Genomic DNA, 24109 nt, shown 5'->3' with positions numbered 1-24109 from the left:
GATGCCTAGCCCCCTCATTGAGGGTTATAGCCTCTGACTTTGATGAGCCTCCAGACCGCCGCAGGGAGGCTGGCTCCATTAAGCTGGTAGCCTCCCATGACCGTGCGGGGGATGGGTTGCTGTGCCACCGACAAGGCCAGATATTGCTCCTAATTGGGCCGTTAATTATGTGAATTGCTTGCCTGTGCTGCAGGCAGCCAATCCACATTTCAACCCACCCCAGCAAACTTCCACAGTGGCGGGAAAGTTTTGGGCAGCCATCCCATCGCGGGCATCCCGCCATTTTCGCGGTCTGAATAGCTCACCATCACGGGACCTGGAAAACTCAGCCCACGCATTCAATTAAGTATTCAGAATGCACATCGAAGACCTCTACTTAATCCAGGAAAGCTGGAAATGCTTTTAAGGGTGAAAACTGAGGGCCAGGTGTTTATAAACCGCAAGTGATGCTTGAAAAATTTAAGATACGATCTGACATATGACAACAGCACATAGACATATAAGGCTTTCAATTTCTGACATCTGACAATTGTACATAGACATATAGGGCTTTCAATTCTCTTAAAAAATTCCACTTTGGAACTACAAAATAATTAACTCATTGTACTTTTCTGTGAATTGTTACTCTGTATTAATGACACAATAGTCTTTAACATTCCATTGACACTTAAATGCCGTTAATGTTTAACTTTTAAGACTATAGGTATTAAGTTATTAGATAGTTGGATGAGTAACTTGTCTAATTTAACCTAAGGGCTTTGGGAGGTGCTGATATGATGTTTAAGTGTCGTTCTCAGTTTCTAATACCATCTGAACCCCTGGAACAGATTAGTTTCATAACTTTTGTAAACATCCACAGCTCTTACACAGCTCAGTTGCTGCTGAAATCTTCATCCATGCCTTTGTTACCTCTAGACTTGAATTTCCAATACTCACCTGGGTCGGCATCTCGCCTGCACACTGCGTGAACTTGTGCTCACCCATAACTCTGCTGTTCATACCCTAACACGCCAAGTCCCTTTCAACCATCACCCCTATGCTGGCTGACTTACGTTGGCTCCCAGTGTGGCAACACCTCGATTTAAAAACTCTGATCAATGCTTTCAAACCAACCCATGCCTTCACCCCTTCCTATCGCTGTTAATGTCCTTCCACCCTATTACCCTCCAAAATCTCTGCACTCCTTTAATTCTGGCCTCTTGAACAACCCTGACTTTCAGCATTTCCCCATTGACGGTCTTGCCTTTAGCTGCTTAGGTCCTAAACTCTGGAATCCCTTCCCCAAATCTCTTCACCTTGCTCTACCTCTTTAGAACACTCCTTAAAACTTACCTCTTTGTCCAAGCTTTTTAATCATCTGCCCCAAAATCTCCTTAGGCTTGGTGTCAAACTTTGTTTGGGAATGTTCATATGGGCACCTTTTAAAGGTGCTACATAAATGTAAGATGTTGATGTAATGCTTTAATTGATAAATCAAAGATTGGTAACACTTCAGATGGAAACACATTTACACTTTCAGTGCTCTTCAATATTTTATAAAATGTGCAACTAAAAGGCCAATTCCCTTTGAATATTACAGTAGGTACCCATCTATAGGTACTGGTATCTCCCATTATAGGCATTTAAAGCTTCAGGTCAAAGCAACCTCAGAGGAGAAGTCTCATGTAAAATCCTTTCCCTTTTGGGGCATCCTTAATGAGAGCAGAAGAATGTAGGCAACACCCAGACTTTGCAATATCACAGATGAGGGAAAATTCTTCATTACTGGTATAATGTCAGCACGCAGGTTATTTCTGACCAGCAATGTAATGCATTAGATGCAGGAACAAAGGATGACAAGATGCCAGTAAGTATAAAAAAAAAAACTCCCTTTAGGATTGTATGAAAGATCGTATGAATACAGCTTCATTTTAAACAGGAAATAAATAATATGTGCATGGCGTCAATCATCGCATAAAGTAATTTGCCTGTTAGAAAGATCGCAACACCTGCAGAAGAGTCTACTTAAGCTTTTAAATTCATTAATCCCCAAGAACACTTTACAATAGTGTGATAAAACATCCTCTAAAGTATACTGTACACCAGTGTTAGCCATCAACCATATGTGGCATTTTGAAAATCTAGACGTGATCTCAATACAGATGTAACTTTTATGTGCATTTGTTGGTAAAATTATGAGACTGTGAGTGCTTTTGAACATTGTGAGTGCTTTACTTGTTTGAACAATGGTAGGTTCTAGTTATTTAAATATGTATACAGGAAGTACATTGGTTTGTTTTGTTTGTATGCTGCTTTCTACTGATATGTTGCTAAAACAGCATAGCTACATCTTTTTCCTTCTTAAGCAGTGCCTCAGGATCAAGGGTGGTTTGTTTCCACTCCAGTTCGATGGGCTCTGAGATAGTGTGACCTGCAGATTTTGGCACATGCGGAGGGTAGGGGAGTTGCTGGGAGATTTGTGCGCTCTCTTTGATGCTTTGATTTCGCCTCTAATGTTCCTGACGAAGTCTCTCAAAGTGTTCCCAAATGAATCTTCTCCATTTCGGTTGGTCCCAAGCCAGGGTCTCCCACAAGTCAGCCGAGATGTTTGACCTCTTCAGGGATGCGTCAAGGACATCCCTAAAGTATTTCCACCATCCTCCTGGGAGTCTCCTGCCACATGCGAGTTCTGAGTAGAGCTAGTGCTTTGGGAATCTGGTCTCAGCTGGGTATAACTGCACCTGGAGCTGGACACTTTGCACTCTCAATAATACAAGAGCTTACTAATGCATCCAGCTGTAGTCACTTCACCAATTCTTAGAGTGAAACTTTAACAATATCAAATAAATATCTCTCCATTTCCCACGCCTTTTTTTTCCCCCAAAAGCTCGAATATAATATTTCTCTCTGAAATTATATGGCAAAATCAGAAGAGAATATCAGCTAGAACTATTTCACACTGTTATATGGTGCAGGCTATTTAAGACTTCTCAAGTACATTCTTACTGTGACTGTAATGCAATGTAAATGAAGTATGAATCTAGAGCCAGTATCTGACTTGCCAGCAGACTCCCTAGGGGTGATTCTCACTTCACTTCATGTCATTTTGAGTCTTAATGATGAACCCACATTGCATTGACATGCAAATTGTGTAAAGTTGAACCAGTCTCTTGCTGTACTAAATTTCTTGGGCTGGATTTTCAAAGCAGGGTCAGGAACACGATGTCATTTTAAAATGTAGATGCCCTAATTGGGCAGGTGAGCTCAGTCCACAGCTCAGTGGCACCAAGCGTTACCTGGAGGCAGGAGCTGCCTGCAGAGCATGAGTGGCAAAAGCAAACAGCAGCCATGTTGGCGCCTGCCACTGCCTTGCCAAGGAGAGCAGGCAGCTCATCAGAAGGCCAGCAGGACTAACGTTTGGGAATGAATATGACTGGGCCAACCTGAAGTAATCCACATGTTTCAGTGCAAATTACATCTCACCAAAGTATGGCTACAACCACTTTGTAAGTTTGCCTTTTAGAATTCATCAGCAGTGTTTAGATTAAGGTCCAAATCTACTTAGGTGTGTAACCATAATTATGCATGAAACAATAAAGTCAACTTCCTCCTACTACAGAAGGGAATCAGTACTCAAAGGGAAGTTTTGGGCTACCTTTGATAGACTAGTTAGTTTTGATGTAGAATGGGCCTGCAATCATCAAAAGGCTTAAAAATCAAACCAGAAGACAAATGAAAACAACACCAAACTGACATTGCTGCAGTATGTTTGTTGAGTTTAAAAAAAAAAGCACAAGGGCACGAAACGTAAGGTACCAAATTTATAAGGGCAAGCTTAGACCACTAGACAGGTAATGCAATAATGTTTGCACCACTATTATGGGAACTGATCACCCAACCTGTTGGTATGGCTCTATTGGTATAACTGCAAGTTCCCAAGTAGCATTGTACATCCTTCTGTTTCTCTCTTCATTTATAAACGTACACCATACGTAGATGGGAAGAAGTGGAAATGAAACTAAGTCCGGAAAAAAAGTTTGCAGGGCTATGGGGAAAAGGAGTGGGACTAATTAAATTGCTTTTGCAGAGAGTCGGCACAGACACAATGGGCTGAATGGCCTCCCTGGTGTACTGTAACTATTTTATAATTCATTCATGGCAGTTGTTAGAAACTCAGCTCCTTATCAACACCACAATTGATCCAGTAGGTTGCTCTATGGCACAACCAGGATTTGAAAATGATTAGGCTGGAAACCATAGTTCACTTGGGATGGCAACGTTGTGGTGAAGCTAGCTTCTTACTAGAAGAACCTTTTGATAGAACTCAGGAAGTTTTCATAGAGGCAAAAAACATGGATAAAGATTTCACTAATGGACAAGCTGATCCAGTAATGTTACAGAGATAGAAATAAGCAGTTTTAATAATGAATAGGATTTTGCATTGTATGGTCCAACCCGACTGAATAGCTGGGGCCAAACGGATGGACAGCAGCAAATGAAGCAAAGTTTATAGCACAGCTTCAAAGCGATAACTGGTCCCCCTCTAAAGTTCAGCAGGTCAAGCGCACAGATCATGATGGCAGGGGGTCGATCTGGAGAAATGGTGAACTTGGTGTCTTCAGCATACATGATACCATATGGATAAGGAAGGCAACAGCATACAGGGCAGATTCTTGGGAGACGGTAGGTAACTATAAAGGGCAGGAGGAATTGCCATTGTTGGGAGATTTGGCAGCTGTGTTCAGGCAGAGAGGAAAGCACACAGGGATAGTTTCAGATAGCTGGATATTGTAAAGTCACGAAAGATGACAGACCCGGCCAAACACTTGCTTGTCAAGAAGCAAAAGGACTTAAATTTATACAGCATGCTGCATCCCAAAGCGCTTTACAGCCAATGAAATAGGTTTGAAGCACCATGACTGTTGTATTGTAGGAAACAGCAGCAAATTTGCACAAAGCAAAAGATTCAACAAATAGCAGAGATAATGACCAGATAGTCTGTGTTTAGTAATGCTGATTGAGGGGTATTATCCAGGACACGAGAAAGAAATCCAGTTCTTCTTTTACTACCACACTTCCATGCCCCCCCCCCCCACCCCCACCCCCAACAAAGAGAGGGCAGAGGAGACCTTGATTTAACATCTCACCTGAAAGATGGCAACTCCTACAATGCAACACACCCTCACAGCTGTGGCAGGAGTGTCAGCCAGGAGTGCATGCTCAAGTCACTGGAGTGGGACTCAAACCTACAACCTTCCAGCTCAGCTGTAGCTCTGTAACTAGTCACAGGATCAAGCCCATGTTAAAAATTGTTCAAAAAGCCAAGGCCAATGACGAGCAAAAAATTCTCACGTTTATACAAATTTCGGAAGTCTTAAGAACATATTGGCTAAAACTAGGGAACAAAACATGTATCCGTGATTGTGCTCACTTTTGAAAATTACAGGTGACTTTACCAGTTCTACCTTGGAAAAGCCATGGGGGCGGGGGAGAAGTTGATGGTGCCACTAACTTAATTAGTTCCATCCCCTTTAGGACCTATTCAGATCAAGCCCAGCTGATTCTATATAGCCAACATTATACCCTCGACCAACTTAAGGATGTTTCATGATACAGTAACTTTGGGCTATCAACCCAGTCGCGTGGCAGTTTAAGCTCGCAGCATGAAATGGTGCTCGTAGGTCTTGCAGGGAATCGGAAGGAAAAATTCCAGTTAGGTGGAGAACCCTCCTCTCAGGCTGGGGTTAAGGCATCCTGCGGAGCAGCAGTCAGCGCAGCAATCTCCTGTGTTTAACCTCTGTCCAGGCCTGATCAAGTTTGATTGAAGCTGATGTTGCTTACCTCAATGAGCAGACTTTCAGACCAGTTTTCATCTTCAAAATTTCGTGTGACCTACAGTCCCGTTAATCTTGTCGGGTGCTATGTGACTTTGAAAAGTTTCAGTAGAAAGCAAAATGTTATTTTTGGCGCCGCTACTTTCTTGAACTGCTCAAAAACGTTCTACCCAACAGCAGTAATTAAACCGCAACCGATAATTTAAAATATTCATGATGAAAACAGACATTTGTAGGAACTTTAGGTTGTGCAATTACCACATTGCCAGGACGCTGAAGCATAGGACAAAGTGAAAACACTTCCTTTTCTTAGTATATAATGTACAGCAAAGGTATGGATTTAAACATAGAAGTAAACTTCTGATGTGGAGAACCTTTTTTTCCCGGAACACTGCAGAATAATTCAATTTATAATCTTAGTCAGTGCTTTATTTAACCAGAAATAATATATTACCCAGAGGGGAAAAATAGAGGAGAAACAGTGGCACCTTATGGTGAAGAGTTGCACGTGCAAGAGTTACAATTTCAAGGTTGACACTAATGCTTTTGTATATAGCATGCACTCAAATCCGCTTCAACCTCTTTGCAAATATAGAATGCAAATACCATTCGAGAAGAATTTTTGAGTTAAAAACTTGGCTCTTGAAATTTTGAAATACTGCTCACACTCCAGCACTGAGTTACCCTGTTACCAATGAGACCTACTTCTCCAGCTGATGGCAATATTTGAGTTCTAAGGGATACAAACTTGATGGCAATATTTGAGTTCTAAGGGATACAAACTGCTTGAAGAAAGCAATTTCACAGTTTGAAAATATGTTAAATGGGTTAGAGGCAGTGGTCACAAAACCACACAATTAAATTTAAACACGTTTGAAATTTTGACACGAGCAGCACCAAATTCCATGCTCGTTTCTTTTTTAAAAAGGCACCTTTGATGACACTGACTGCTGGTCACATGATATCAGGAAAGTATTTCAGCAATTCAGATTCTTGTCCCGCTCACCCATTTCCCTTCAAATAAATGGGTTCTTCCTCTTTCCCCCCCCACCCCACTCCGTCTTCCTCTCCTCCACCCCACCCTCCACCAAACATCGGATGCTTGTAATTAGTAACAGGCTTAGAAATTAAAGATTAGGCCATAGTTTGAAAAGGTTCCATTAGAAATTAGAAATTGCCCCCATGCAGTTGGCAGCAATGCTTCCTTCTTTTGGAATCAAGACAGAATCTGGACAAGTACGTCAAAGGAAAATTTTAGAAGTTTCTCTCGGAAAGCACCAGACTGAAGGCTCTTAGGGTCCAGCCCCTTTCTTCTCCAAAGATTCTGAAGTTGCGTGTACAATAGGCATGTAAATTTGCACCACTGTTCAATGCAACCTCTGGCCCCCTTTTTATTTTTAATAAGTAATTGCTTACATGCTCCTTTGGTCTGAATTCTTTTAACCTTCAAATGAAAGAAAGAGTAAATGCTTTTCAAACCACCGTGAAATCTCCTTTGCGTCAGATTGCAATGCTAAACCATCAGCCTTTTGGCTGATACTGTTGCAGAACATTGTTAACATGAAATTCTTTTTTACCAAAAAAAAGCGAGGGGCCTGAAGAAACTCTACAGCACAAGGACTGTCTTGTAACTTAATGAAAGCCAAGTCTCCAAAAGCGTATTAACGTAGAAAAAACCTGTGTAAAACATATCAAAGGTAAATCTGCACACAGGTCAGAATCTAGTGCTCTCACAAGCTTTGCCTGCATGCTTCAAGATTAGGGGTTGAAATAAACTAGTATAAACAAAGATATTGCAGAGCAACATGGTGCGATAGATACTAAGGGCTTGAAGACCCTGGCTCAAATCCCAGCCTCAGATAATGGCACTCAAGCTTCCACCAGATGTTAAGCTGTTTATCTCGACCAGGCATGCTCAGGTGATAAAATGCCTTGCCAACAAGGCAAGAAAGAACATCATCCGAATTCCATCACAAGTTATTGTCAACATCTCCTACAAGCTACACCAAGCTCAGAGTATGAGCCTCGCACAACAGGGATTCTAATTGTAAAATTGGTTTTGGAAAATCTTTTTTAAGTGTACTTTAAATTTAGCTCGAGGATGTCCCACTGTCTCTCCGTGGAAACTCAGGGAAAACAAACAGGCCTGCGGCCCTAGAACAGCAAACTGCACAGGATAAAATAACCGCCGCAGTGTCCAAGATGTATTTCCTGCTCGACTTCCAATATTGCTCCAATGTGACAACATGCAGCACTAAACGGTCAGTCGTTTTCAATACAGGCAAAGCCAAAAACATGACAACAACATGCGTGCACATGGACACACAGTCTCAGTGTCCAGGGTCAGCCCAGACTACAAAGCCATGATACATTAGGTAGAACAGCAGGTGGAATGGTAGGTATCTGGCTTCCTTTCATTTTTAAATTTATGGGGCTAGGGAGGGGGCAGTAAGAAAATAAAAGTCACGACTGCTCAACTCTTCACGGACAAAATAAAAACAAACCCCTTTATTCAAACACATACTTTGTTCTCTAGTACAGTCACCCTAACCTTAATCAGTTTAAAAATATTCCTCGGGTTCAAGTTTCTATATCGATACCCATCCACAAACAGTATGCTTTAGAATCAAAAAATATACCACAAAAAAGATAATATATTCTGTTCTACAGAATATGCACATTGTTGTATTTTTGTTGCAATTCACAGTAATTATACAGTATAAAAGCTGTTGTGCTGTAGGATACAAGCAAAGTTCAGACTCCAGCAATTGTCTTCAGAACACTCAATATAAATACTCATGCTTCAATTTACTTTGTGTTTTTAATATACAGCAAAGAAAAACATGAAAAGTCTGAAAATAAAACAGCCCGTTTACAATTGAGGAATAGGATTCATTTTTTTTTATTGTTGAGAAAATCCTTACCCTGCTGAATAAACAGAGACTTCTTACAGTGAGCTTTAGACTAGAGCTTTAGAAGATGGAGGAGGAATTAATAAGTACCATAATTAATAGGAAGGCAGTCATTTTCTTCAAGGATGCAAATTGAGTCAAGTGGCCTTTTTATTTAGGGCAAGGCTGGGCAAGCAGAGAAAGCACAACAGCTAGAACTGAGCTCTCTAACACCAACCCGCACTCCCCCACCTCAATATGCCTAATGGCTGTCAAAGAAATAACACAAGAATATTGGCTTTGGAAAAGAAAAGTGTTTGGAGCTCATGGTGCAAATAGTACATGGCCAATGTCTGTTGTGAGCAATTAAACGCTAGAGGGAGGAAGTGTTTCTCACACTTGGGAAGGCGGGGGAGATTTAAGTGCGACAGTCATGAGACATGGTGTCACACTTAGCGCGCAGCAATAAATTCCCCCCCCACCCCCCACCCCTCCCCCATCAAGTGAAGTCCAACTTCGTTATATAACGGGAATTAAATCTGGACACAGATAAAACATCACAATTCAAAAGGATTTCTTGTGCGCCTGTTACAAAAAATACAAAACAGTCACCCATTTTATTTTCACTTGGGGGAATTTTCAGATTTTTTTCACCCCAGCCACACAGACATGATATTTGGATATAAAAATATGTTCCGAGTTATGAGTTTCAAATTACAACAATAAAAGGTATTATAACAAAGGAAAATAGTCAAGAGTTCAATAGTTCTTCGTCATCTCATAGGAATCTGGAAACGCAGCAGAACTGTGACCTGAACCCGTTACAAGAGGCAGAATTCCAGCGTTTGGAACCACATTCCAGGACAGAGTTAAAGTGATGTTTTCGTTTCCCCTGTCAAAAGAAAATGTTAAATGTGCAAATTATATTTTCTTGGGGCTACGCAAGAATTTACACACGGACAGGTGAATTGTAACTCAACTCCTGATTCTCACAAAGTCCCATTCACCCATCACCGCTGGCTCCCAGTCCAGCAACGCTCATTTCAAAACCTTTACCCTTGTGCTCTAATCCCTCCCTTGTCTGGTCCCTCCCCGCCTCCAGCCTTACAAACCTTCAGGAGCGTTGGTTGATACCAATTCTGACCCTCTTGTGCAGCCTCGACGTTCGTTGTCCCTCCAATGGCAACTATGCCTTCAGATGTCTAAGCCCCAAGATCTGAATTTCCTTCCCTAATCTCTGCTCCTCAATCTTTCTTCAAAATCGCTCCTTCAAAGCTACCTCTTCGACCATTTTGACTGATTACACTCCTGTGAAGCACCCTGCGACGTTTTACTATATAAATCTAAGAGGCTGCGATTGTTGGGAATTAAAAAGACCGGCGAGCTTTAAAAATGGTTGACAAGAAAGTAGTAATTAGGCTGAAAGCAGAAAATCTATATCACTTAACAACAACTTGTAGTCACACAATGCCTTTGAAGTAATAAACCTGCCAAGACACTTCACAGGAGTGTTAATGCAAAATTTGGTACTGAGCCACATAAGGAGATATTAGGGCTGATGACCAAAACTTGGTCAAAGTAAGTTTTAAGGAGTGTCTTAAAAGAACAGACAGAGGCAGAGAGTTTTAAGGATACAAATTCCAGTCTCTTGAGCAGTATTATTTACATAGGATTACATAGAATAAACAGCACAGAGACAGGCCATTCAGCCCATGTTGGTGTTTATGCTCCACTCGAGCCTCCTCCCATCTTTCCTCATCCAAAATTAGTGTAACCCTCTATTCTCTTCTCCCTCAGGTACCTGTCTAGCTTCCCCTCAAAAGAAAGCACTTCCAACACACACACAAGTTCTATGCAGTCTATTTTAGAACTTTTAATGCGTAGTGTGGATCACTTTCAATGTTCGTGTTACTAAATGTTTCGCTATCTGCCAGTTATAGGGCTGCCATCATATAGTATGCAATGTAGATGCCACACATTTTGCATGCATTTCTATATCCCAAAAAGTAGCTGAAACAAATTAATAAATGTGATCAGAAGTCCATAGCTTCAATGGATATTATCTGTTGCCGGAGCTGTTGGGAACTTTAGCTTCTACAAGCTCAACAATGGCACCACCATAAGGTCCTTGATGGTACTGCAAGCACTGATGACTGAACATTTGATCCACCGCCACTCCCCAACCTTCTCCTTTCCGGCTGTAAAGACTCACCTAGGATGTACTTCCACAGATGTCAGAAAGTACTGATAATTCACTATGCCGAGTTAATTAATGACAAAGATAGGACGGGCAGGCTGGAGAAACGTGGATCATTACGTCCACATATGCACTGCCTGCGCGGGGCATGAATCTCGATAGCAAGCAGAATGTGAATCCTGGCTGCTTTATCCTCTCTCCCTTTCCTTAACTAGGAGAACTGAGTGCAATTGTTACATTCAGTAATATATCCCTGGCCAAGAGCAACTAATTAACTCAGGACAGACCAAGAGACACAAACTAGCAATGATATGGTGTGGATTTTGGGGGGAGATTTAACCACACCACAGGCTGTTGCAGCAAGAAGATACATGCAACTGCTAAAAATTATCACACATGCCCCTGTATTTTATACACACATTTACCACAAGAGTTTATTACCTCTAGTCACCTCTTCATTTATATGATTAATAGTCCAAGCAAGTTAGCTGCAACAATAGCAGAACAGGATGCGGAAATTCTGAATTCCAAGCAAACATTCTGCCATATTAAGCTATTAACAATGCTACCAACAACGAACCAAATTAATTTAGTTTCAGAAGTAATCTAAAACTACAGCCAAAGGCATTACCGGCAAAAACTGAAGGCCCTTACAATTGTAAGGGACACAAAGATTCCACTATAACACTGATGGTATAAACCCAGTCTAAGCCTTTGGAATGAAGGACAAACACATGCATATACCACCCTCCTGACACCAACTTTCCTGTAAATCACCAATCCCTCCTCCACATCTCTCAGTTAAACCACTACGGATCAAAATGTTTTATTTTCCTGGCTCTACTTTTACATCCTGCATTCCACAAAGACGACCCAGTCACAGCTCTGAAAAGACTAATTAATATTCACTTCCTCCACAACCAGTGTCAGCAGTGAAGACCAACTACAAGAGGCAGCAACTCACCAAAGCTCCTCCAACAGCACCTTCAAACGGGATGTGGGCTTCGCTGGCTAGGCCAGCATTTATTGCCCATCCCTAGTTGCCCTTGGGAAGGCGGTGGTGAGCTGCCTTCTTGAACCACTGCAGTCCATGTGGTGTAGGTACACCCACAGTGCTGTTAGTAAGGGAGTTCCAGGATTTTGACCAGCCACAGTGAAGGAACGGTGATATGTTTACAAGTCAGGATGGTGAGTTACTTGGAGAAGAACTTACAGTTGGTGGTGCTCCCATCTATCTGCTGCCCTTGTCCTTCTAATTGGTAGCAGTCGTAGCTGTTGAAGGAGCCTTGGTGAATTCCTGCAGTGCATCCTGTAGATGGTACACATTGCTGCTACTGTGCGTCGGTGGTGGAGGGAGTGAACGTTTGTGGACATGGTGCCAATCAAGCTGGCTGCTTTGTCCTGGACGGTGTCCAGCTTGAGTGTTGTGGGAACTGCACTCATCCAGGCAAGTGGAGAGTATTCCACCACACTTCTGACCTGTGTCTTATAGATGATGGGCAGGCTTTGGGGAGTCAGGAAGGGAGTTACTCGTCACACAGTTCCTAGCCTCTGGCCTGCTCTTGTAGCCACAGTATTTATATGGCTAGTCCAGTTCAGTTTCTGGTCAATGGTAACCCCTAGGATGCTGATAATGGGGGATTCAATGATGGTAACACCACTGAACATCAAGGGGCAATGATTGGATTCTCTCATGTTGGAGATGGTCATTGCCTGACACTTGTGTGGCACGAATGTTACTTGCCACCTGTTAGCCCAAACCTGAGTGTCCAGGTCTTGCTGCATTTGGACATGGACTGTTTCAGTATCTGAGGAGTCACAAATGGTGAACACTCAGCAATCATCAGTAAACATTGCCACCTCTGGCCTTATGTTGGAAGGAAGATCATTGATGAAGCAGCTGAAGATGGTTGGGCCGAGGACACTACCCTGGGGAACTCCTGCAGTGATGTCCTGGAGCTGAGATGACTGACTTCCAACAACCACAACCATCCTCCTTTGTGCTAGGTATGACTCCAACCAGCGGAAAGTTTCCCCCCCAATTTCCATTTACTCCAGTTTCGCTAGGGCTCCTTGATACTACACTCGGTCAAAAGTGACCTTGATGTCAAGGGCAGTCAGTCTCACCTCACCTTGAGAGTTCAGCTCTTTTGTCCATATTCGAACCAAGGCTTTAATGAGGTCAGGAGCTGGGTAACCCTGGCAGAACCCAAACTGGGCGTCAGTGAGCAGGTTATTGCGAATCAAATGCTGCTTGATAGCACTGCTGATGACTCCTTCCGTTACTTTACTGATGATCGAGAGTAGACTGATGGGGCGGTAATTGGCCAGGTTGGATTTGTCCTGCTTTTTGTGTACAGGACATACCCGGGCAATTTTCCACATAGCTGGGTGCTTCATTCAGTCAGTGCTTCATTCTGATTCACAAATCCATTATGCAGAGAAAGGGCAGCCTGCTCACAGACCTGCATTCGCACCTTTGGGCGAATCATAGAATTTGGGGTCAGCCAGTTACAACATTTCTCCGATTTTTTCTTCCTTCCCCATCACACTGGCTATACACAGCAATGCACAGGCCAGAATGCAGAATGAATCAGATCAATAATCAAGCTGAACAGTGGTATGGGGAGGAGCACCTGCCCACACCACCCGCTCCCGCCAACTCCCAGCACTGCCACAACACCCTCACCCCTGGAAAACAGCGCAGATTTAAACACAATACATAGTCACTATAGTAACTCGTCTCAATTGCAGTTAAGCCCTTGTGTAGATTCAATCTGTAATAGGGTGCTGACTGTTTGTCCACTCACAAAGGAGGATCAGGCAAGGGAAGCAACTGCATAATCCACTCCTGCATATAGAGAGAAAGAATGCTAAACATACACATGGGCCAGTTAGGATAATGCTTCGACTTTATCAAAACAGTTTCAGGCAAGAGTCCTACCGAAGCTTTAACCTGTTTTCAGATACTGACAGAGCTGTATTTTGCCAACACCTATTTTTAGTTCAATTTTTCTACTTGTCGCACGTCTGCCTGTGATGTCTGCAAATCGTTTGCTTTGCCTCACTTGGGAATAATTCTGACATTCACACATCACAGATGGTGCATTAACTCAAACAGTCATGACTGTTTTAAAGAGCAGCAGTTTGGCAATTACTGCTACCTTAAGATACAGACGGATAGATGGGTGGAAATTTCTTACTTGAGGCCATTTCCATCATCAAAGAAGAAATATTTTGACTTCACATCTTTCAGGTCCAATTTCGTCTTATCTCCACGAAGAACAATCTTGTCCCAGAGAACAACCTGGTTCAGTGCCTGCATTTGCAAGAAGAGTTTAAATAACTTATATACACAACATTGTGACTGGTGCCATTACACCCAGAACATAAGACATATATACAAATTAGCAGTAGGCCGCTCGGCCCCTCAAGTCTGCTCCGCCATTCAATATGATCATGGCTGATCTGACTGTAACCTCAATCCCACATTCCCACCTACCTCTGATAGCCTTTCACCCTCTTGCTTATGAAGGATCTACCTCCCTCTGCCTTAAAAACATTCAAAGACTCTGCTTCTACTGCCTTTTGGGGAAGAGTGCGCCAAAGGCTTACAACCCTCAGACAAAAAATTTCTCCTCATCTGTCTTAAATGGAAATATAATGATACCAAAAAGTTTCATATGCTGGAGTTCAGAACAAAGTGCTGCAAACATTCAGCCCATCAGTCTGCGTCTGTGTGGAGGAAAGTTCTGTTGAAGGGTCCGCACCCAAGACATTTTAACTCATCTCTCTCTATAGATCGGGACTGACCTGCTGACTGTTTACATCACTTGGACATCACCAATGGAACTCTATTTGGACATTTGTTCCCAAGGATTTATAACTAAGTCTGCTTAAGCTTCAGAGTTGGCAATTATGCTCCTTTAATTTCAATGGAAGCGAATGAAAATATTACAGATTTTATTGATCACTTTATGAAAAGCCAGATACTAACACCACAAATGCAAAGTTTTTGTTATCCAATTTGACATGCTTTCAACATTAAACTTTCTGCCCTTTTGACAGTTGCAAAGTACATTCCAGAAGTTGTAGAGGGGTAAGTAAAGCTAATTTACTAGCTTCTGAAGAGTCATTCCCAATGGATTAGTAGTTTATGTGCTGACGAGAGTGGTTCGTAGAAGTCGTTGGTGGTAAATGAGGAAAACTTCTGGTGGAAGCCCAAAATTCCTAACAGTCTTAACTGCCTTAATGAAATGGGTGTATATGTATTTGAGGAAGAGCCCTAAACAATTCAGATTTGCTTTTAGATCTTGAATTATCAATGGGTTTACAGATAAAACACAGCCAGATTACTTCCCATTTAGCAAAGAGTATCGCAGATCTCAACTCTTCATTTCGAGAGGTGGAAGAAAGAGAAAGTGATACACCGACATCTGTTTAAAATCAACCCCTTGAGGTCACTACTATAAAGCAAAATAATATTAGGCAGGAGACCAACATAGCCTTTGAAATTTACAATCTAGAAGGCAGCTATTTGGCCCAGATATCCCTGCAGTTTCTCTTAATAATTACTTTACAAACGAGCATACAAGTTAGGGCAACTCGGTCCTTTGAGACTGTTCCGCCATCCAATAAGATCATGGTTGATCTGACTGTAACCTGTGACTGCACGTGAAGCAGGTATGGGGGCCCAGGGGGTAGCGTTCAAGGATCCTCGGCCCCTGCAACTGTCCAACTAGGAAATTCTTGCAATCTGTGTGGGTGAGAGTGAGGACTGCAGGGAAGCTGAGCGAACTGACCACAGCACCATGGTACAGGGAGTCATTCAAGTGGGAGGAGGAAATAGGAACGTAGTGGTGGTAGGGTACAGTATAATTAGGGGGATAGATACTGTTCCCTGCAGCCACGAGCGTGAGTCCTGAAGGCTATGTTGCCTGCCCGGTGCCAGGGTTAAGGACATCTCCTCAGGGCTGGAGAGGAACTTGGAGTGGGAGGGGAGGGATTCAGTTGTCATCGTCCAAGTTGGTACCAACGACGTTGATAGGACTAGAAAAGAGGTTCTGCTGAAAGGATTTGAAAAGTTAGGAGCTAAATTAAAAAGCAGAACCTCCAAGATAATAATCTTGGGATTACTACCTGCGCAACGGGCAAACTGGCATATGGTACATAAAGTCAAGGAGCTAAATGCGTGGCTCAAAGGTTGGTTTGGGGGGGAATGGGTTTCAGTTCCTGGGACACTGACACCAGTAATAGGGTAGAAGGGAGCTGTTCCTGTGGGACAGGCTTCAGTTGAACCGTGCTGGGGCCAGTGTCCTGGTGAATTGAATAACTAAGACTGTAGAGAGGACTTTAAACTAAATGGCAGGGGAGGCTGTTCTGGAAAGGAGATGCGTAGGCTAACAAAGTAAAAGGATAAAAGCAAAAAACTGCGGATGCTGCAAATCCAAAACAAAAATAAAAATACCTGGAAAAACTCAGCAGGTCTGGCAGCATCTGCGGAGAGGAACACAGTTAACGTTTCGAGTCCGTATGACTCTTCAACAGAACTAAGGAAAAATAGAAAAGAGGTGAAATATAAGCTGGTTTAAGTTGGGGGGGGGGGGGGGGGAGGTAGAGCTGGATAGAGGGCCAGGGATAGGTGGAGATTGCCAAAAGATGTCATAGACAAAAGGACAAAGGGGTGTTGAAGGTGGTGATATTATCTAGGGAATGTGCTAATTAAGAGTAGAAAGCAGGACAAGCAAGGTACAGATAGCCCTAGTGGGGGTGGGTTGGGTGAAGGGAAGGGATTGAAATAGGCTAAAAGGTAGAGATAAAACAATGGATGGGAATACATTAAAAAATAATGGAAATAGGTGGGAAAAGAAAAATCTATATAAATTATTGGGAAAAAAAGGTGGGGGGGGAAATCGGAAAGTGGGTGGGGATGGAGGAGAGAGTTCATGATCTAAAATTGTTGAACTCAATATTCAGTCCGGAAGGCTGTAAAGTGCCTAGTCAGAAGATGAGGTGCTGTTCCTCCAGTTTGCGTTGAGCTTCACTGGAACATTGCAGCATGCCAAGGACGGACATGTGGGCATGAGAGCAGGGTGCAGTATTGAAATGGCAAGCGACAGGGAGGTCTGGGTCATGCTTGCGGACAGACCAAAGGTGTTCTGCAAAGCGGTCATCCTGTCATCCCAATGTAGAGGAAACCGCATTGGGAACAACGAATGCAGTAAGCTAAATTGAGGGAGGTGCAAGTGAAATGCTGCTTCACTTGAAAGGTGTGTTTGGACCCTTGGACGATGAGGAGAGGGGAAGTAAAGAGGCAGGTGTTGCACCTTCTGCGGTTGCATGGAAAGGTGCCGTTGGAGAGGGTTGCGGTGTAGGGGGTGATGGAGGAGTGGACCAGGGTGTCCCGGAGGGAACGATCCCTGCGGAATGCCGCCAGGGGAGGTGAAGGGAAGATGTGTTTGGTGGTGGCATCATGCTGGAGTTGGCGGAGGATGATCCTTTGAATACGGAGGCTGTTGGGGTGATAAGTGAGGACAAGGGGGACCCTATCATGTTTCTGGGAGGGAGAGGAAGGTGTGAGGGCGGATGTGTGGGAGATGGGCCAGACACGGTTGAGGGCCCTGTCAACCACCGTGGGTGGAAAACCTCGGTTAAGGAAGAAGGAAGCCATGTCAGAGGAACTGTTTTTGAAAGTGGCATCATCAGAACAGATGCGACGGAGGCGAAGCAACTGAGAGAATGGGTTGGAGTCCTTACAGGAAGCGGGGTGTGAGGAGCTGTAGTCGAGGTAGCTGTGGGAGTCGGTGGGCTTGTAATGAATATTGCTGGACAGAAATTGAGACAGAGGTCAAGGAAGGGAAGGGAAGTGTCAGAGATGGACCATGTGAAAATGATGGAGGGGTGGAGATTGGAAGCAAAATTAATAAATTTTTCCAGGTCCAGACGAGAGCACGAAGCAGCACCGAAGCAATCATCGATGTACCGGAGAAAGAGTTGTGGGAGGGGGCCGGAGTAGGACTGGAACAAGGAATGTTCCACATACCCCATAAAGAGACAGGCATAGCTGGGGCCCATGCGGGTACCCATAGCCACACCTTTTATTTGGAGGAAGTGAGAGGAGTTTAAGGAGAAATTGTTCAGTGTGAGAACAAGTTCAGCCAGATGGAGGAGAGTAGTGGTGGATGGGGATTGTTCGGGGATTGCACCTTCCTTCTGCTCGAGGAAGAAGCGGAGAGCCATCAGACCATCCTGGTGGGGGGTGGAGGTGTACAGGGATTGGACGTATATGGCAGCATTGCAGGGCAGCTATTCAGGTATTAATGTCCAGAGCGTAACAGGGAGGGGCAGAGTGTACAAACATTTAAAAACAGCAAATAGGGCCAAAGGTGGACAAAAATGGTAAAAAGGCAAAATTAATGGCTCTTTACTTAAATGCATGTAGTATTCGGAACAAAATAAATGAATTAACAGCACAAATAGAGGTTAATGGGTATGATCTTATAGCCATTACGGAAACATGGTTACAAGGAGATCAAAGCTGGGAACTAAATATTCAGGGGTATGTGACTTTTCGAAAGGACAGGCAGGAAAGAAAGGGTGGTGGGGTAACTTTGTTAGTACAAGATGGAACAAGTACAATAGCAAGAAATGATCTTGGATTGGAAGATGTAGAATCCATATGGATGGAGATAAGAAATAACAAGGGGAAGATGACACTTGCAGGAGTAGTCTATAGGCCCCCTAACAGTAGTTGTACTGGAGGACAGAATAAATTAGGAGATAAATGAGGGCATGTAAAAAAACACAGTGCCTTAATCATGGGTGACTTTACAGGGTTGTAGAGGCTGGGTCGTTAAGTTTATTCAAGGCTGAGATAGACAGGTTTTTAATCAGTAAGGAAATCATGGGTTATGGGGAAAAGGCAGGAAAGTGGAGTTGAGGATTATCAGATCAGCCATGATCGCATTCAATGGCGGAGCAGACTCGATAGGCCGAATGGCCTACTTCTGCTCCTACCACCTTATGGCAATTAGGCTTGGGCAACAAATGCTGGCCAAGCCAGCAACAGCCACATCGCATGAACGAATTTTAAAAAAAACTTTCCTCATAAGACAACTTGCCCATTCCTGGTTATTAGTTTAGGAAACCTTCTCCGCACTGCTTCTAATGCATTTACATCCTTCCTTAAATAAGGAGACCAATACTGTACACAGTACTCCAGATGTGGTCTCACCAGTGTCCTGTACAATTTTCCTGGTGATTGAAGTTATCCCGAGTTCCTCCCTCCCAATTCCCAATTTACAGTTATTTCTGGGATGCTACTTGTGTACTCTATAGTGAAGACCGAGGCAAAGCACCTGTTCAATTTGTCTGCCATCTCCTTATTGTCCATTATTAATTCCCCAGACTCACTTTCTATAGGACCAGTGCTCACTTTGTTCATTCTTTTCTCATTTAAATATCTATTGAAACTCTTACTATCCATCTTTATATTTCTAGTTAGCTTTCACTCGTACTCAAATTTTCCCCTCCTTATTAATCTTGGTCATTCTTTGCTGTTCTTTACATTGTCAAATTTTCTGACCAGCCACCTGTATTTGCTCATGCTTTTTGTTTAAGTTTGATACTGTCTTTAACTTTTTTAGTTAACCACAGATGGTGGGTCCTTCCCCCTGGAATGTTACTCTCTCATTGCAATGTATTTATTCTGTGTATTCACAGATGGTGGGTCCTTCCCCCTGGAATGTTTCTCTCTCATTGCAATGTATTTATTCTGTGTATTCTGAAATATCCCTTTAAATGTCTGCCATTGCATCTCTACTGACCTGTCCCTTAACTTAATTTGCCAGCTCACTTTAACTAGCTCTGCTTTCATTCCCACATAACTGTCCCTATTTAAGTTTAAGATACTATTCTTGGACCCACTCTTCTCTCCCTCAAGCTGAATGCAGAATTCAACCATATTATGATTGCTGCTCCCCAGGGGTGCCTTCACTCTGAGGTTATTAATTAATTATATCTTATTGAAAGTCTCTCTCTTTTTTGGATGTAATGTTTCTCTATGCTAATATTGTTTTCCCCTCACTCCAGTCTTGAGGCCACACATTTCCAACTTTATGACATTGTCTGATCATCACAATCATTCCAAATTGGCAAGTAGCATCAAGTACCTGGAAATTAAGAACATAAGAAATAGGAGCAGGAGTGGGTCATCTGACCCTGCTCTGCCATTCAACAAGTTCTTCTGGTTCAACTCCATCTTCCCTCATTATCCTCAATTTTTTTTAAACCATTCAAAAATCTATCTTGTACGTGCTCAATGACTGAACATGCATAATTCCCTGGGATACAGAATTCCAAAGATTCAAAGCTCTTTGAGGAAATTTCTCATCTCAGTCCTAAACGGTCAATTCTTTATTCCAAGTCAGTGTCCATGAGATCTAAACTCTCTAGCAAGGAAAAGCATCCTGCCAGCAGCAATGCCAAAGAGCTCAAGAATTTTGTGTTTCATTGAAAATCTCTGGGAACGCTGGCCTAGTTTACTCAATCTCTCCTCAGAACAAGCCTGTCATCCCAAGAATTATTGCACTTCCTAGCTCAGTGTTGTCCAATACACTTGCCACATGTGGAGAATCAGCCACAGATATGTGGAGAATTGACGTTATTCATTTTATAGAGTCATAAAGTAGGGCATTCTGTTAAAGTTACAGTGGTGGATATGAGTATAGGGTATCACTCGCTAGGCCACTATTTATCACCAATCCCTAATTGAGCAATGAAGACCAAGCATGTTGCTGTTAGAAAGGAGTCATACCACAAAGATGTCTTTCAGAGCATAGTTAAATTGTCAGATTTCTGATGACTTGGAAGCTTAAAGACCACTTGCTGAATGAACCAAGAAAAATAGTTTGTTCCCTTCTCCCCATTCCTGTTCTCTAAACTGGAGCACACTATCAGAAACAGAGTGCTTCAGTTAACAGATTGTCACCACTCTTTGAGAGTGTATACAGCAGGCTTGCTTTGTGGGATCCAAAACAAAAACAGAATTACCTGGAAAAACTCAGCAAGTCTGGCAGCATCGGCGGAGAAGAAATCAGTTAACGTTTCGAGCCTTCATGGCCCTTCGGCAGAACTGGAGCATAGTTAGAAGAAGGGAGAAATATAAATTGGTTTAAGGTGGGTGGGGGGGGGGGGGGGGGGGGGGGAGAGACACATTGAGGGTGTGGTGTGGTGATTGTGGAGATGAGCAGATAATCAAAAGATGTCACAGACAAAAGGGTCAAAGAGGTGTTGAAGGTGGTGGTATTTGTCTGAGAAAAGTGCTAATTAAGAATGGAAGACAGGATATTCAAAGTACAGCTCTAGTGGGGGTGGGGTGGAAAGACTAAAGGTTTTAGTTTTAGATTTAAAAATAATGGAAATAGATGGGGAAAGAAGAATCTATATAAATTATTGAAAAAAAAAAGCCGGGGGGGGGGGGAAAGAAATGGGGTGGGGATGGGGGGAGGGGGAGTTTAAGATCTAAAGTTGTTGAATTCAATATTCAGCCCGGAGGGCTGTAAAGTGCCTAGTCGGAAGATGAGGTGCTGTTCCTCCAGTTTGCGTTGGGCTTCACTGGAACAATGCAGCAAGCCAAGGACAGACATGTTGGCAAGAGAACAGGGTGGAGTGTTAAAATGGCAAGCGACAGGGAGGTTTGGGTCTTTCTTGCGGACAGACCGCAGGTGTTCCGCAAAACGGTCGCCCAGTTTGCGTTTGGTCTCTCCAATGTAGAGGAGACCGCATTGGGAGCAACGAATGCAGTAGACTAAGTTAGGGGAAATGCAAGTGAAATGCTGCTTCACTTGAAAGGAGTGTTTGGGCCCTTGGACGGTGAGGAGAGAGGAAGTGAAGGGGCAGGTGTTGCATCTTCTGCGTGGGCATGGGGAGGTGCCATAAGTGGGGGTTGAGGAGTAGGGGGTGATGGAGGAGTGGACCAGGGTGTCCCGGAGGGAACGATCCCTACGGAATGCCGTCAGGGGGGGTGAAGGGAAGATGTGTTTGGTGGTGGCATCATGCTGGAGTTGGCGGAAATGGCGGAGGATGATCCTTTGAATGCAGAGGCTGGTGGGGTGATAAGTGAGGACAAGGGGGACCCTATCATGTTTCTGGGAAGGAGGAGAAGGCGTGAGGGAGGATGCGCGGGATATGGGCCGGACACGGTTGAGGGCCCTGTCAACGACCGTGGATGGAAAACCTCGGTTAAGGAAGAAGGAGGACATGTCAGAGGAGCTGTTTTTGAAGGTAGCGTCATCAGAACAGATGCGACGGAGACGAAGGAACTGAGAGAATGGGATGGAGTCTTTACAGGAAGCGGGGTGTGAGGAGCTGTAGTCGAGGTAGCTGTGGGAGTCGGTAGGCTTGTAATGGATATTGGTGGACAGTCTATCATCAGAAATTGAGACAGAGAGGTCAAGGAAGGGAAGAGAAGTGTCAGAGATGGACCATGTGAAGATGATGGAGGGATGGAGATTGGAAGCAAAATTAATAAATTTTTCCAGGTCCCGACGAGAGCATGAAGCAGCACCGAAGTAATCATCGATGTACCGGAGAAAGAGTTGTGGGAGGGGGCCGGAGTAGGACTGGAACAAGGAATGTTCCACATACCCCATAAAGAGACAGGCATAGCTGGGGCCCATGCGGGTACCCATAGCCACACCTTTTATTTGGAGGAAGTGAGAGGAGTTAAAGGAGAAATTGTTCAGTGTGAGAACAAGTTCAGCCAGACGGAGGAGAGTAGTGGTGGATGGGGATTGTTGGGGCCTCTGTTCAAGGAAGAAGCTAAGGGCCCTCAGACCATCCTGGTGGGGGATGGAGGTGTAGAGGGATTGGACATCCATGGTGAAGAGGAAGCGGTTGGGGCCAGGGAACTGGAAATTGTTGATGTGACGTAAGGTGTCAGAGGAATCACGGATGTAGGTGGGAAGGGACTGGACAAGGGGAGAGAGAAGGGAGTCAAGATAACAAGAAATGAGTTCCGTGGGGCAGGAACAGGCTGACACGATCGGTCTGCCAGGACAGTTCTGTTTGTGGATTTTGGGTAGGAGGTAGAAGCGGGCCGTCCGAGGTTGGGCGACTATCAAGTTGGAAGCTGTGGGAGGAAGATCTCCAGAGGAGATGAGGTCAGTGACAGTCCTGGAAACAATGGCTTGATGTTCTGTGGTGGGGTCATGGTCCAGGGAGAGGTAGGAGGAAACGTCTGCGAGTTGACGCTCAGCCTCCGCGAGGTAGAGGTCAATGCGCCAGACAACAACAGTACCACCCTTGTCAGCGGGTTTGATGACAATGTTGGGGTTGGACCTGAGAGAACGGAGTGCAGTGAGTTCAGAGAGAGACAGATTAGAATGGGTGAGGGGAGCAGAGAAATTGAGATGGCTAATGTCGCGCCGACAGTTCTCAATGAAAAGATCAAGAGAAGGTAAGAATCCAGAGGGAGGGGTCCAAGTGGAGGGAGAATATTGGAGGTTCAACGGATCCCCGTTCAACGGATCCTTTTACCCACCTCCAATATTCTCCCTCCACTTGGACCCCTCCCTCTGGATTCTTACCTTCTCTTGATCTTTTCATTGAGAACTGTCGGCGCGACATTAGCCATCTCAATTTCTCTGCTCCCCTCACCCATTCTAATCTGTCTCTCTCTGAACTCACTGCACTCCGTTCTCTCAGGTCCAACCCCAACATTGTCATCAAACCCGCTGACAAGGGTGGTACTGTTGTTGTCTGGCGCATTGACCTCTACCTCGCGGAGGCTGAGCGTCAACTCGCAGACGTTTCCTCCTACCTCTCCCTGGACCATGACCCCACCACAGAACATCAAGCCATTGTTTCCAGGACTGTCACTGACCTCATCTCCTCTGGAGATCTTCCTCCCACAGCTTCCAACTTGATAGTCGCCCAACCTCGGACGGCCCGCTTCTACCTCCTACCCAAAATCCACAAACAGAACTGTCCTGGCAGACCGATCGTGTCAGCCTGTTCCTGCCCCACGGAACTCATTTCTTGTTATCTTGACTCCCTTCTCTCTCCCCTTGTCCAGTCCCTTCCCACCTACATCCGTGATTCCTCTGACACCTTACGTCACATCAACAATTTCCAGTTCCCTGGCCCCAACCGCTTCCTCTTCACCATGGATGTCCAATCCCTCTACACCTCCATCCCCCACCAGGATG

General features: G+C 44.0%; 1 protein-coding gene across 1 annotated transcript in view; it reads right to left on the bottom strand.

The window, feature by feature from the left end:
• Nucleotides 1-8293: 8293 nt before the first annotated feature.
• Nucleotides 8294-24109, bottom strand: part of spcs3 (signal peptidase complex subunit 3) — a 36750-nt gene continuing 20934 nt past the window's right edge. The window contains exons 4-5 of the mRNA XM_078561776.1: nucleotides 14105-14220; nucleotides 8294-9596 (exon numbers count right to left, since the gene is read on the bottom strand). Coding sequence (XP_078417902.1) covers nucleotides 9464-9596; nucleotides 14105-14220 — 249 coding nt within the window. The 3' untranslated portion in view covers nucleotides 8294-9463. The remainder of the gene's footprint in view (nucleotides 9597-14104; nucleotides 14221-24109) is intronic.

Source organism: Cetorhinus maximus, chromosome 2, assembly GCF_964194155.1.
Source record: "Cetorhinus maximus chromosome 2, sCetMax3.hap1.1, whole genome shotgun sequence".
NCBI lineage: Eukaryota > Metazoa > Chordata > Chondrichthyes > Lamniformes > Cetorhinidae > Cetorhinus > Cetorhinus maximus.
Note: the sequence above shows the minus strand (reverse complement) of the source record. Positions and strands in the feature narration are given on the sequence as shown.